The sequence below is a fragment of the Echiichthys vipera genome, assembly GCF_963691815.1.
Source record: "Echiichthys vipera genome assembly, chromosome: 22".
In the NCBI taxonomy this organism is placed as follows: domain Eukaryota; kingdom Metazoa; phylum Chordata; class Actinopteri; order Perciformes; family Trachinidae; genus Echiichthys; species Echiichthys vipera.
This window is the reverse complement of record NC_139847.1, coordinates 3,302,342-3,316,426: the sequence shown is the minus strand read 5'-3', so window position 1 is coordinate 3,316,426 and position 14,085 is coordinate 3,302,342. Positions and strand designations below refer to the sequence as shown.

General features: G+C 47.1%; 2 protein-coding genes across 5 annotated transcripts in view; both read left to right on the top strand.

Moving 5' to 3' along the window:
* The window catches only part of exoc6b (exocyst complex component 6B), a 344,934-nt gene that overhangs the window by 10,814 nt on the left and 320,035 nt on the right, over window positions 1-14,085 (top strand). For all 3 annotated transcript variants that reach the window (XR_014593720.1, XM_083937108.1, XM_083937107.1), the window contains exons 4-7: window positions 48-138; window positions 887-932; window positions 2,107-2,311; window positions 12,562-12,756. Coding sequence is in view for 2 of the 3 variants with exons in the window: in XM_083937108.1 (XP_083793234.1) it covers window positions 48-138; window positions 887-932; window positions 2,107-2,311; window positions 12,562-12,756 (537 nt within the window). In the remaining variant the exon portion in view is untranslated. The remainder of the gene's footprint in view (window positions 1-47; window positions 139-886; window positions 933-2,106; window positions 2,312-12,561; window positions 12,757-14,085) is intronic.
* The window catches only part of LOC310964115 (ankyrin repeat domain-containing protein 46), a 223,827-nt gene that overhangs the window by 165,948 nt on the left and 43,794 nt on the right, over window positions 1-14,085 (top strand). The gene's annotated exons all lie outside the window — the stretch shown is intronic.

Genomic DNA, 14,085 nt, shown 5'->3' with positions numbered 1-14,085 from the left:
CCGACGTGTTCTGGACACTTTGTTAACTGACGCCGCTTTCTTCTCAGCTCACAGGCTCCATGGAGGAGCTGCAGCAGTGTCGCGTGCAGCAGAGGAACATCGCCACCACCATCGACAAACTCACGCACTGCTTACCAGGTAACACAGACCAGAGCCGGGCACGAGATGCAGGGTCATCTGTCAGTGACCCGTCAAATCCTTCAAGTCGAGCCGTCGGGTTTCCCTTTAGTTTTCCTCAGTCAGTATGTTCTTATATTGTAGCAGGGTGAGTGTGCCGAGCAGTGTTTCCCATGGGTGGTTTATAGAGATTAATCAGACGGATTACTGCCATCTTGAGATAAAGGAGATATTGAAAGGAGCCAGTTGAGGTGGTTCAGGATCATCTGGTAAGGATGAACCCTGGGCGCCTCCCTAGGGAGGTGTTCCAGGCACGTCCAGCTGGGAGGAGGCCTCGGGGAAGACCCAGGACCAGGTGGAGAGATCAGATCTCCACACTGGCCTGGGAACGCCTCAGGATCCCCCAGTTAGAGCTGGTTAATGTGGCCCGGGAAAGGGAAGTTTGGGGTCCCCTGCTGGAGCTGCTGCCCCCGAGACCTGACGAGGAATCATGGCCTTGTTGTGTTCCTCAGAGAGAAAGTAGGGCAGAACTGACCCCAGCAGTGATATCTGACAGAAAGTTCTCTAACTACACAAACACAGGGCTGCATAAAAGTGTTTTTTTTTTATTTAAATTTTCTCTTTTTTTTTGTAACGGACAGATTCATGGTATTCATTTAAGTTCAGAAATGTTGGGTCTCATTTGTTATTATTATTATTAAACTATTGTACTGTGTCTGATGCAATCGTCAGATGAACTGTCCTTTGCTCCATCTCTCTTTCCCCTCAGTGCTGGAGATGTACAGCAGACTGCAGGAGCAGATGAGGGCCAAAAGGTATGGAACGGATTCTGCTTTTTTTGGGTTTAATCTCACTTTTTCTTCTGCATTCACAACGATCTGGTGTTAGACAACAGCCTCAGTGAAACATAAAGTCTGCCGGTGCTGCATGAGGGACGGACGCAGTGGGAGTGCGCCTTAGTTTGAGTATCAGTGTCAGTGGGAATGTAGATGATATATTCTGCAGATAAAGGTTTCTACATTTAGTGGACATCAGCCCTGCAGGGTCAGGTTTGAGGGTCGGGTTTGTAGTCAGTCATGCAGCAGAGGAAGTGGACTCGCTGGGTCTGGTTTAACACCTGAAGAGAGAGAACTGTACTGCTGACAGTGTTTAAAAACAGAGGATGAGCTGATGAGCAGATTGTGGGAAGTATGGAAGAGATGTGGAAATTCTCCTTTTAGCGACAGGCTTAATTGGGAAATGTAGTTTTGCATGAGAGGAAGCAAAAGTGCTCTGATCTCATGTGCTTAAGGTCATTATCCACAGATACAATATTTCCATTCTGCGTCCCCTTTAACGTGCATTTGAATGATTCATCAGAGGAGTAAGTGGTGCACTGTGACAAGTTTCAGCCACTAGGCGGAGCCAGAGCGCTTGCTATCAGGGACACGAGTGGCTCAGCCCTGTCTTCTCCCCCCCTGCCCTCGGCCTGACCTGTAGACAGGAGTCTGCTCGGCCGTAAATTTGTCGTTTTTTTCTTGTTTGTGTGTTTTTCTACTTCTCTCTGTCCTGCGGCTGCTGGGCCTGCAGGGAGCAGAGAGAGGTCAGCCAACGACGACGTGTGAGAGGTGCAGTGGAGTGAAGTGTTGGGGGGGGATATTCTATTGCAAAGGATCCCTGAGGTGTATCTGAGTGTATTTACTTCTGTGTGTTTGGGCATGTAGATGTGTGTGTATTTGTGTGTTTCTGCTTGCTTTTAGTCATGCATCTGACGGCCAGGACATTGCTTTATTACTGTGTGTGTGCGTGTGTGTGTGTGTTAGTTTTACAAGTGTCTCCTCCTGTAGCCAGAAAGATTTAATCGGCATCTGCACAGCCCTATAAAAGCTCTAAATTTGCCTTTTGACGAGTTTAATCTTCACCTGAAGTTTAGTTTCCTGAGAAATCATTTGACTGCGTGATTTATTTTGTGTGTGTGTGTGTGTGTGTGTGTGTGTGTGTGTGTGTTAGGTACTACCCGGCGCTGCGGACGTTGGAGCAGCTGGAGCACACATGTCTTCCCAGGGCAGGACAGTACCGTTTCTGCTCCATTATGGCGGAAAACATCCCCAAGCTGCGCACGCAAATCCGGGACACGGCGATGACGCAGCTGAGAGACTTCCTGGAGAGCATCCGCAAACACTCCGACAAGATAGGAGAGACCGCCATCAAGCAGGTACACGGACACACACGGGTGATATTTACATAAAGAAGATCCAAATCTGAGCAGAAGAACCTGAGATATCGATAAAAACCTAGAATATAAAATATAGATGCAAAGCAATCACAAAGACATCCAAAAAAACTAAATAGAACGAAAGAAAAATGACTAAAAATGGATGTAAAATGACCACAAAGAGACCCAAAATGACTAAAAGTCGACTCTTTGAATTTGGGTGTCTTGTTCCTAGGTAGGCCACACAGTGGTGTGGTGGTTAGCACTGTTGCCTCCTGGTTCGAATCCTGGCTGGGGCCCTTCTGTGTGGAGTTTGCATGTTCTCCCCGTGTCTGCGTGGGTTTTCTCCGGGTTTTCCGGCTTCTTCCCACAGTCCAAAGACGTGCACGTTGTCTCTATGTGCCCTGTGATAGACTGGCGTCCTGCCCAGGGTGGACCCCGCCTCACGCCCCATGTCAGCTGGGATCGGCTCCAGGCCCCCCGCGACCCCGATAGAGACAAGCGGTTGATGATGAATTTATGAATGAATGAATGTTCCTAGGTAGACAGCGTGGGGGGGGGTGTCTCTTAAGGCTCATTTATGCTCTACGTTAGATACAGATACGGACGAAGCCTTCCGTACGTACTCTGCGTACATTTCATCCGTATTTGTGAACGGATAAGTACAGACACGGACCAAACGTTGCAGTACCACCGGAAGTCGCGGGGGCAGTGTCGGGCAGTGTACACAAAAAAGTGTCGTGAAAATCAGGAGCAAACAAGTCATGGAAAGTCTGAAGGACATCCTGAATTACTAAAAGCTGCGTTCGTCGTAACTTTGCAAAACAAATGTGCTGAATTCTCCGTCCACACTCTGAGACGTCTTTAGTGTCTCACAGGCCACCACCGTCTACAACGTTGCTGCCATTTTTCCTCCTTCTCAACAGACGCAGGATCGTGAAATCTTCCGTCCTCGCCATCTTTGTGAGCGACGCCCTCTAGAGGATGTTTTGCTCAACGTAAAGGACGCATGAAAGCATGAGGGCAGTGACTCTTCGAACGGCGATCACATACGTCTCTAATTTCGTACGACATGGGAGCAAAAATGGGCCTTTACATGTCTGTGCACAGGGGCCCCTTTCTCAGAATCTTTCCATGCCTACATTACCCACAATGCAATGTTTAAGCTGATTATCATATGAGTTGCGCGCGTGCGTTGGTGAGGACTGTACGGTGGTCAGAGCTCGTCTATCTGCCCTCACACCACAATAGTTATGTTGTTCTCTATCATGTCTTTTTCCCTCTTTTAATCAGAAGCCTGTGTGTGTGGTGTGCGTTGTGTGTGTGTTGTGTGTGTGCTGTGTGTGTGTGTTATGTGTGTGTGTGTGTGTGTGTGTGTGTTTCTCTGTGGTTCCATTGCCAGTAAACAAGCATGTAGGCGCTGCAGGAGACACCGCGGCTTGTCAATGAACACGCACACACACACACACACACACACACACACACACACACACACACACACACACACACACACACACACACACACACACACACAGACCCTGCTTTTCAGCACTTCCCTAATTGTTTTTTCTGTTTTCCAAGGCCAAGAGAGTTCTGTATGCGAGCGCGTCTGTTTGTGTGTTCTCTTGCGGTATCCACAGCTCAAAGCGAGGCCTCTTGTTTATTTGTGTGCCTCCATTATTTGGGGGATGTTGTTCCGTGGGATTTCAGGATGAAGGGACGGGAAGGGAATTGGGAAGGAGCGCTTGACGACAGACAGATGAGCGGACGGAGACTGTGAGAAAAGCGGCGGCACAGTCTCCAGTGTCTCACATTCAAACCGCCACTTCCTCTGTTAAAAAACGGTGGATTTTCACAGTTAGCAAATGCCGAATCTGTCGCCGCGGCTCAGAAAGCACAGGGGGTTGCCTACTTATCACAGGGTTGGCGGTTTGATCCCCGGCACCTGTGGTCCACATGTCCAAATGTCCTCGGGGGGGAGAAAACACTCAACCTCAAACTGCTCCAGACGGTCAGACCGGCACCTTGCATGGGGGCTCTGCAGTGTGTGTCTGGGTGCACGAGAGGCACATTACCAGTAACGTGCTTTGAATAAAAAGCGTGGCGTATTTGCAGCCATTTAACATTTCAAGACAATTCAGAATCTCTTTGGTGTCTCTGCATTTAGTACGTAACGTAATTTAAGTGTCATCCAGACGGTGTAATTTACAACAACACATTTTAAATATATGTAAAAAGGGTAAAACACATATATATGTATGTGTATGTATATAACAAATACAATATACGAATAATAAGTAATGGTAAAATATACAGATAAATAAGAGAAGCAGCTGAGGTAGAAGGAAATGCACAGTAGTGGTGTTTAGTAGTGCAAGCTTTTGGGGGCGGTAGTAGCTCAGTCCACAGGTGACTGGGCTGGGAACCGGAGGGCTGCTGGTTCGAGTCCCTGTGTTGACCATGAATGGAGTGTGGACTGTTGGCTGGAGAGGTGCAAGTTCATCTCCTGGGCACTGCAGAGGTGCTGTTGAGCAAGGCACCGTACCCCCAACTGCTCGGGGCGCCGGTCATTGGCAGCCCCCTCGCTCTGACATCTCTCCATTGGTTGCATGTATATAGGTCGTGTGTGTGTGTGTGTGTGTGTGTGTGTGTGATGATTAAAAATAATAGAGTGAAAAAATCGAATTTCCACGTTGCGGGATTAATAAATTACTTCTTCTTCTTTTATTATTTTTTTATTTAATTAATTTTTTTATCCCTGTGAATAAAATGGTGTCACACGATCTTAGCATGTCACTCAAATATTTATACATTGCTGACAGGAAATGTCATTAAGTATCAATGCAAAGTGGTTTACACTCTTAAAAAACAACATTTACGGACACACTAATGCATTTCAGGTCAGTCTAAACTTCTCTTCTCTTTGAAAACACCCTGTTTGTCCTGTAGGTGTCACTAGATGATCGTTTCTCACTCTTAATCTAAACCATTGCTGCTTCTGGCTGACCGCTGATTAAAGGCCCCCATGCAAGCAAACAACTCCGCAACAAATACAGATGCTTCCCTGCAGGGCACAGGGGTCACGGCCCGGTCGGACCAGTGAGACAACCCCATGCTTCGCATCAGGTTCCTGATGCTTAGACCCTTTATGTTAGACTTTTAGTTTAGTTTGTCACCCATCCTTATGTGGAAACACTGGTTCTTACTCAAAGTGAGAAGATACAGAAACAGACGGTCAGGAAAAGGACTTCACATGTCACATCCCGACCCTCGCTCCAGTAAACCCAGAGAGGGAATCTGTCTACAGACGAGCCGCATACGTAGCAGAAGTAGTCCTCAACTCCCGGACCCTTCGGTGACCCTGAGGTGGGGGGTCCGGGCACCGCAGTCTGAGAATCACAGGCGTAGAAAATCCACTTGCAGTCCCTGAAGAAGCTAACCGCTAACTCCTCTAAACCACTAATTACAAGGGAGATTATGGAAACCCCAGAGGTCCAGCGGGCCTGATACTGATACCAGGATTATGTTGTAGTATCAAATGTTTGGCTCAGAGCGCTCGCACTAAATCAGAAGGTTTGTGTGTGTGTGTGTGTGTGCGTGTGTGTGTGTTTGTGTACGTCCTTCCCTTCCTTCTGTCCCTCCTTCACCCTTCTTCTCCTCCGTCTCTCCATCTCTTTCTCCCTCAGACAGCGTGTCTCTCTGGTGTGCTCTGTTCCAAATTAGCTCTAACTCTCTGTGTGCCCGGCCGTCGTTACAGCTCCCCTCGACCGGCGATGTGAAAATAAATAGATCTGGGGAAAGAGAGGGAGTGGGGGGGATGGAGGGAGGAGACGGAGGAGAGCACACAGGGCTTACAATGGAGCTATTGTCTGCTGCCACATGCCCATAGAAGAAGAAGAAGAGAGGGAGGAAGAGGGATGAGGGAGGAAGAAGGGGTCGAGAAGAAGAGGGGGAGAAAGGAGGAAGTGAGAGATGAAAGAGAGAGAGAAAGGGAAATGTCAAAAGGGATGAAAGAAGGTAGATGTGAAGTTAGAAGATTGGAGAAGGAAGAGAAGATAAGGAGGAAGAGGAAAAGGAGGGAATGAGAAGTAGGGTGAGGAACAGAGGAAAGGAGGGAGAGGAGAAGACGAGAAGGAGGAAGGAGAAAATGAGAAGGAGGAAGGAGAAAATGAGAAGGAGGAAGGAGAAAATGAGAAGGAGGAAGAGAAGAAGAAGAATATTAGAAGGAGGAAGAGAAGATGAGAAGGAGGGAGAGAAGAAGAATATGAGAAGGAGGAAGAGAAGATGAGAAGGAGGGAGAGGAAAATGAAAAGATGAGAAGGAGGGAGAGGAAAATGAAAAGATGAGAAGGAGGAAGAGGAGGAGAAAATGAGGAGGAAGAGACGATGAGAAGGAGGAAGAGACGATGAGAAGGAGGAAGAGGAGAAGATGAGAAGGAGAAGATAAGGAGGAAGAGACGATGAGAAGGAGGAAGAGGAGAAGAGAAGGAGGAAGAGGAGAAGATGAGAAGGAGGAAGAGGAGAAGGAGAAGATGAGAAGGAGAAGATAAGGAGGAAGAGACGATGAGAAGGAGGAAGAGGAGAATATGAGAAGGAGGAAGAGGAAAATGAGAAGATAAGGAGGAAGAGGAGAAGAATATGAGAATGAGGAAGAGAAGTTGAGGAGGAAGAGGAAAATGAGAAGGAGGGAGAGGAAAAGATTGTTATTTCTCTCAGACTGCTTCAGATTGATGAAATATTCTAAGTGTTCTTCCACGGGAGCGTGCCCCCGGACCCATGATGTCGGTGTGATGATACAGAGTGTAATAAACCTCTACGGAGCGTTCAAACGCACGATCGTGTCGCTCTAACCGTCCTCCTGGATCGTATTTCATTGCATCACCATTTCTGAAGGAGAGGCCTGAACACTGAGGAGAGGAGGACAAGATACAGAAGGAGGATTTTATTTTTCAGGAAGAGGGAAAGAGGAGAGGAATCTTGAACCCTCTCCAAACGTCGTTGTCGTCCTTTTTATAGCTCTCTCCTGTCGTCCGCCGTCTCTTTCACGTCGCGTCTCCTCCTCTGTCTCGACACGCCCGTACCTCTCTCTCTCTTTCCATCTCCTCATCTTTCCATCGGCTTCTCTCCCTCCGTCCTTCTCTTCCTCCTCTTTTCAAGTTCAGAGCGTCTGCTGTGTATTCAGTAGTTACACACACACACACACACACACACACACACACACACACACACACACACACGCACTAATGGGAAACAGATTGCCGGGCCTGTGAAGTGGAAGAAGATTGATTACCTGTATCTAGTTACTGAACACACACATGCGTGTGCGTGCAGCGGGGGTGGCGGAGGGCACGCGCTGGGCCGCCGTATTGAACCATCACGGGAGAAAACGAAATAGACTGTTATAGGTCGTCGTGTCAGTCACTCAGCCTTTATTGTCTGCCATATAATGCTCCACAGTTCACCGCCATCGGACACCATTATTTCTGTTTCGAGGTCCGCCTGCCAAAAAGTGATCTATTAGAGTGGGCATGTCCCGGCCAGGTATTCTGACCCCGATCCGGATCTGAGGCATTCAATATGCAGATGTTTTACTACATAATAGAGCGGGTTAGTGTACTTTTGAGTTGCTTTACAATACTAGTATGAATACCAAATACCTACCTTACCAAAATAAAGCAAACTTTTAAATTTTGCTAACTGCTGCTGTTTGCTCATGGGGGAATTGTTGGGTTTCTGTAAATCATAAATAAATCCTAGTGTGCTTTAGACCTATATGAGATAACCTGAGATCACTTTTGCTATGATTTGAACTGAATTAAAGGTTGAATATATAGAATCTTTATTAAAAGCTATATCATTATTTAAATAATACAACCACGGAGCGTTTTGAGGGGAACAGAATGAAAGTATTGCTTTTTCTTTTTCTTAAAAAATATATTTAGTCTGAATTGATATTTTTAAAACATTTCTGTCCCATTCTGTTGATGTATCAGCCAATAGCTGCCGGCATTGTGGGTTGCCAGGGTTGTCTGTTGTTGGGTGCAGCTACTGTAGGCTGCCACTGGGTGAAAGAAAGGGGGCGTTCTTTGTCCCAGCAGCTGAGCGACTGGAGACGGGTCAAAAACCAGAGTCACTATAGGCCGAGCATTCACTCCATGGACTGAGAGAAAGGAGAGAAACGCCATTCAAACGCGCGCCCACATGGCTACGCTTCTCCTTGATCGCTAAGCTAACTTTCATGTTTACTTTGCTGTAACGGCTCACGCTAACGGCTAACACTAACTGTCAGTCAAACTCCTCTAATTCTTGTTTTTATGGTGCGATTTGCCGGAGGGGACGGGTTCAAACAGACTCTGGTCACCTGTAGGCTACTGGGCCGGGTCTGACCAACCTGGCAACCCGACTGCTGGACTTATGTTTTGTTGTTGCGATGACGATCTTGAGACACTAGATGGCGGAGTTCTGCTCATTCTCCACATTCAACCTGTAAATCACCCTTCTTCTTCACCGTCTGAGGTTGGTTTAATTTTTCTGCAACATCATAGAAACGTCACCAAGACGGAGATTTAACGGTCTTTGTGTCAGGGAGCTGGCAGGGTGAACTCTGTTCGATCCTGTTCGGTCCAAGTCTTTCAGACATTTGTGCTCTTTGTCGAGGTAATTTAACGTTTGCAATGCATGTGTGAAACCTACTCTCTGTCAGTGCACTAGCAGTTGGAAAGCAACTTCAAATCTGATCTTTAAGTATATTTTGTCTTTTTTTTCTTCTGTAAAACGAAACAACTTGCAGTTAAAGTTTGTTTTTGGAAAACAAACTTAACTGCTGGCTATAGTTACCTTTGTTTTGAAAGTAATGCTAATTATCTGTTTTCCAAAATAACAGTTAAAACACGGCAACAACCTCTTGTTTCCTTTTCAGGGACAGTTTGTTGCAACTTCTTCCACCATAAACGGCCCAGTTTGAACCACACGTCGACAAAGCGATCACCGCGACTTTGCCCTGTCACTTGCAATTCTTGTCAACTCGCGCGCCGAGGCCGCAAACGCAGACAAGAGGACTAGAAGTCGCCCTGAAGCTTGTCAGCGAACACATATTTAACCCGGGGCTGCCTCGTGGCGTCGCCGCAGTGTAAAACCCGATCACTTAAAAAATATTTAGTCACTTTTGCACTAAATGAATTATAGCGTGGCTGCGATTCTGGTCCCTGTCCCTCGTCTGGTCCGGTTGGTTCTCCCTTCCTCTCAGGCCGTTTGGATCCTCCTCGCCTCCTTCTCTCCTTCACTACCTTTCCCCTTCTCTTTTCTCCTTCACCTCCTACATATATTTTCCCCATCTTTCCCTTCTCTGCTTTCCCTCTTCTCCCACGGGCTTGTGAGCAAGAGATGACGCGCATTCCCGCACTTGAGCTTCAAGTGCCCCAGCCCCTGAATACCAACCCCTGAAGAGAAAAGCGACAAAAGACTGGGTTTAAAAGCTTTCTATCCAATGGATGCCTCAGGCTACACATCACCTGTTGAGACTGAATTCAGCCCCTTAGCGGAGAGAGTACAGCGTGACGTAGGTGCTGACGTCTGCGTCTGCAGCGCCGCGTATTGTTGGAAAAGATGCTTTTCTGTGTCGTTCACTCCCCTCTCGTGTCCGTCTTTCATGCGTTGACGTCTTTCGAGGTGTAGTTATGTTAATTTCTGCGCGGAGAGAAAGAAAACGACCATTCGGGCGGATTGGGAAGGAATGCAACGCAAAAGAGAAAAGTCTCACTGACGAAACAAGACTCTTCACTTGAAGGTCCGTGGCGTTTCTGTTGTTCTTTTCTGTATTTTGCCTCTTTCAAGAGTTCTCATTGCCGAGTGTTTTTCAGAGATTGTTTGTTACCTATTCTTTCCTCAAAAGAGGCGGCACATTCCTGTGTGTCTCCGCTTACCCAACCCCCATGATACTCTCTGTTTTCCCCTAAACGGTGACACAGACAGGACACGAGTTTGCATCAGACATTAGACTGGACGCTGCATTGTTCTGGGGGAGAGTCGTTCCATTCGGACCGCGTTTCCATTTCCCTCTGGCAGCTTTTTTTTGTAATGTTTGTTTATTATGGGAAACCTCACCGAAGAGATAATCGCTCTGTTACCTAAACGTGCAGGTGAGCACATATTTATAGGGCCGCTCAGTACTGAGTAGTATCAGACTTCTCCAGTCAGACAATACCTGCATTCGATCCTTTTTGGCCCCAGATCGAGAAACGCCCTGGAACCAGACGTACATCTGGTTCCAGGGCACCACACAGATTTCCAGCAGCGTGAGATCTGACGGAGCGATCGCAACCGTTTATTCCCGTGCGTCAGGTTCAAGACGATGACTGACAGCATCGCCCTCCTGTCTGCAGGGTGTGTTCAGCGTTCACCAGGATCATGGAACTAGACGGCGCCAGACTCAATATTCTGTTACTGTTTGGTCCATTTCTCACATAACATGTTTTCAGAAACACTTAAGGTGCTCATGCACGGGTCTGGGACAAATAAAGCTTTTAAAAAGGTAAATTAATAAAGTTTATTTTATCAGAAATCATATTTTTGAAGTCGGAACAATGCGTTTCAACAAGGCTTTTTTGTAAAAACATACTTTCAAAATTTTTAAAATCCTTTTCTGACGTATTTTCAACCTCACCACCTGAAAAATGTCAGGTGGTGCAACCACATCTTTGGAACAATATCTATATTTCTTCTTTTTATTTGTTACCGTATTTTCTGCCCTATAAGGCTCAAAAGCCGACAGTGCGCCTTATAATCCGGTGCTCCTTATATATGGACCAATATTGAGCCACAACAGGTCTCGCAACTACGGTGAGCAGCCGCCGACTCTATTTCCCCCGTAGAAGAAGTAACGCGCGGTGCATGTTGAGATATACGACTGCGTGAAGCGTGCCGTTTCATTTCCATGTGTGTGTTTGTGTAAAGAGCCCAAAATGGCTCCTGTTAAGAGACACGCTTACGACGCAGAGTTTACACTCAAGGCCATTAGTCACGCAGTAGAACACGGGAATAGAGCAGCCGCCAGAGAGTTTAACATGAACCAATCAATGGTGCCGAAGTGGAGGAAGCAACGAGACGACCTGCGCCGAGTAAAGAAGACTAAACAGAGTTTAGAGGGAACAGAGCGAGACGGCTGCAGCTGGAGGACAAACTCCAACAGTGGGTTGTTGAACAGAGAGCAGCAAGTAGAAGTGTCCGTACAATCACTGTTCGACTGAAGGCAACAGCGCTAGCACGCCAGCTTAGCATCAATGGATTTAGAGGTGGTCCTTAACGTAACCCCAGCCTCGACTGTAGCGTCTGTTCTATGCTCCTTATAACGCGGTGCGCCTTATAGTGCGGAGAATACAGTAAGTGACATGTATACCTTGGTGTGTAAACAGTTCCCGACACATTATTATATTATGGTTGAGTTTTGTTGTAGTAATAATCCCAGATTATTGCATTATATTGGCCGGGAATTCCCATAAATGCTTTCAGATGCTCGTCTTAAACATACATTAAAGTGTCCGAGACGCGCTGATGGAGAACAAACACGCGAGCCCCCCCCGTCCCCCCCCTTTCAAGTCCTCGGCGCTAATTTTACGTGGCTTTGTTTTCGGATTCATTGACTCTTCATCCTTCCTGTTCTTCCCTTCCTGTCTTGCCATTTTCCCCCCTCCCCGGTGTATTCTTAGGTGCTTTTGTGAATCCCTTTTTATAGGTCGTTTCCATGGGTATTTTCACGGGACGAGGAGTGGCACGTCTTCCCTCAAAGGTCTCCTCCGCCAGTGATCTCATCACCATCCGCATTTCTAAGCTTTTCCCCTGAAACCGCCTTAGAAATGGGAACAATCGGGCAAATGTCAGCCATTATGTGTTCACTTTAAGAGGATTAACATGCTGTTTGAGATCCTTTATGTCTTTCGGTGTATCGTTAAGTCTCTATCTCCCCAATTAAATGTAATTGCAGTAAAGTAAAGTAAAGTCAGGACAGGGGTTTGTTCGCAGACGGAGGAGCATTGTTGTCCGTAAACATCTGGTTTTAGTGTCAGACCCTGACAATCAAAGAGCTTCCACTGCTCTGAAGTCGAGCCAAAAACCTCAACGCAGCAAGTTCCCCTTCTTCCTCTGTGGCTCTTGAAAGGTGTTCTGGGAAATGTAGGAAATAACCGAAGTAGAAGCAAACAAAAAGGGTTCGATTTGACCCGTTTGGCTTTTCTGTTGTCGTTGTTTGTGCTTCAGGCCAAGCTGCAGCGCTCGCTGGACAGCTCCGTCTCCACGCAGCCCAGGGCCCTGATGAGTCGACGCAGCAGAAAGGAGGCGGCGGCAGCGGCGGCGGTGGCAGGGGCGGGCACGGACAGCGAAGAGCAAGGTGGCAGCCCGGTGTCGGAACAGGACTCTGGTATTCTGGATGTGGAGGATGAAGAGGAGGATGATGTGAGAGAACCACGCACACACACACACACGCACGCACGCACGCACGCACGCACGCACGCACGCACGCACGCACGCACGCACGCACACACACTTATGATCCCTCCCTATGGTCATGGAAAATAATATCAATACATCAGATTTATATATTCAAAGTTGCTTAAATGAGTTCAGAATCTCATTAACAGTGTTTTGAAAAGTCCAGTGTGAGTGCAACCGTACCGCGTCTAGGAGCGGTACGCTTGCCGGCCACGGTCCGTTTGGGAGAGGTGGGCTTTTGTGAAGCACGTCTGTGGCGGTGAAAGGCTGACTTTGGTGTGATGCGGAGGTGGAGTGTTTACTGCAGATTTGGTCGATGAAAAGATTCAAAAACAGTCGACAAGACGCACAAAAACTCCGAGGTCTACGGAAAGATTTGGAAACAAAGCCACGCATCGCCATGACGTCATCAATGCGTGTGACGTGTTACGGCGTGACGACGTATAGGCAGCAAGAAGCATTCTCCGAGGCCCAGGTAGTGTGAGTACAAACGGGCCTGGAGGGGGGACAAGGACCCTAAAGCACGGGGCACGGGACAGAGGCACAGTGGGAGTGCGCCCTTAGTCACATTTGGCTCGTAACTGTAGTAGCTTTGTATATTATTCTAACATCTATTCGTCATCATTTCTCAGCATGTAAGAGATGATTTTATAGATCAGTTCGAGTCATCGACGACACATCTTTGAAATTAGAGAGGAACATATTGATTTAGGGCGCCATCCCTGGAAAAGTCCTGGACAATGATGGTGGGAGTCCCGTCCCAGTGTGGCCTCAGAAGAACGTCAACAAAGGGAAGGGAAGCTGTCTGTTTCATCGTGACGTCGACTGAAACAACTTGTTTTGGAAACACGTTTAAAATCCATTGTCTCTTTAAAAATTGTAACTTAAATGACCTCAACTTTCCGTTATCAAGGAAAACCTTTTGTCAACAGTTTGAAGAGTTGATGTGCCATGTGTTTTGTTTCCATAGCAACATATCACTATGCTACCATGCTACTTATTTTCAGTACAACTATAGCCTCAAAGGGCGGTTTACTAGTAATAGTCATACTGCATCATGTTCTGTATAGACGACTCTAACGTCCTGTGACTGAGGAATAAGGATTTTTTAAAGTCTCGCTCTAATTTCTGGGGATTTTAGTGATTCAGAGTCACACAGATGAAGAGCCACGTCTCCATAATGTCCACACACTCCATCAGGTCATCCCACAACGCTACCGTGCTACTTATTTACTGTCATTTTCTTATTAACTGTAGCCTCAAAGGGCGGTTTACTAATAATAGTCATATTGC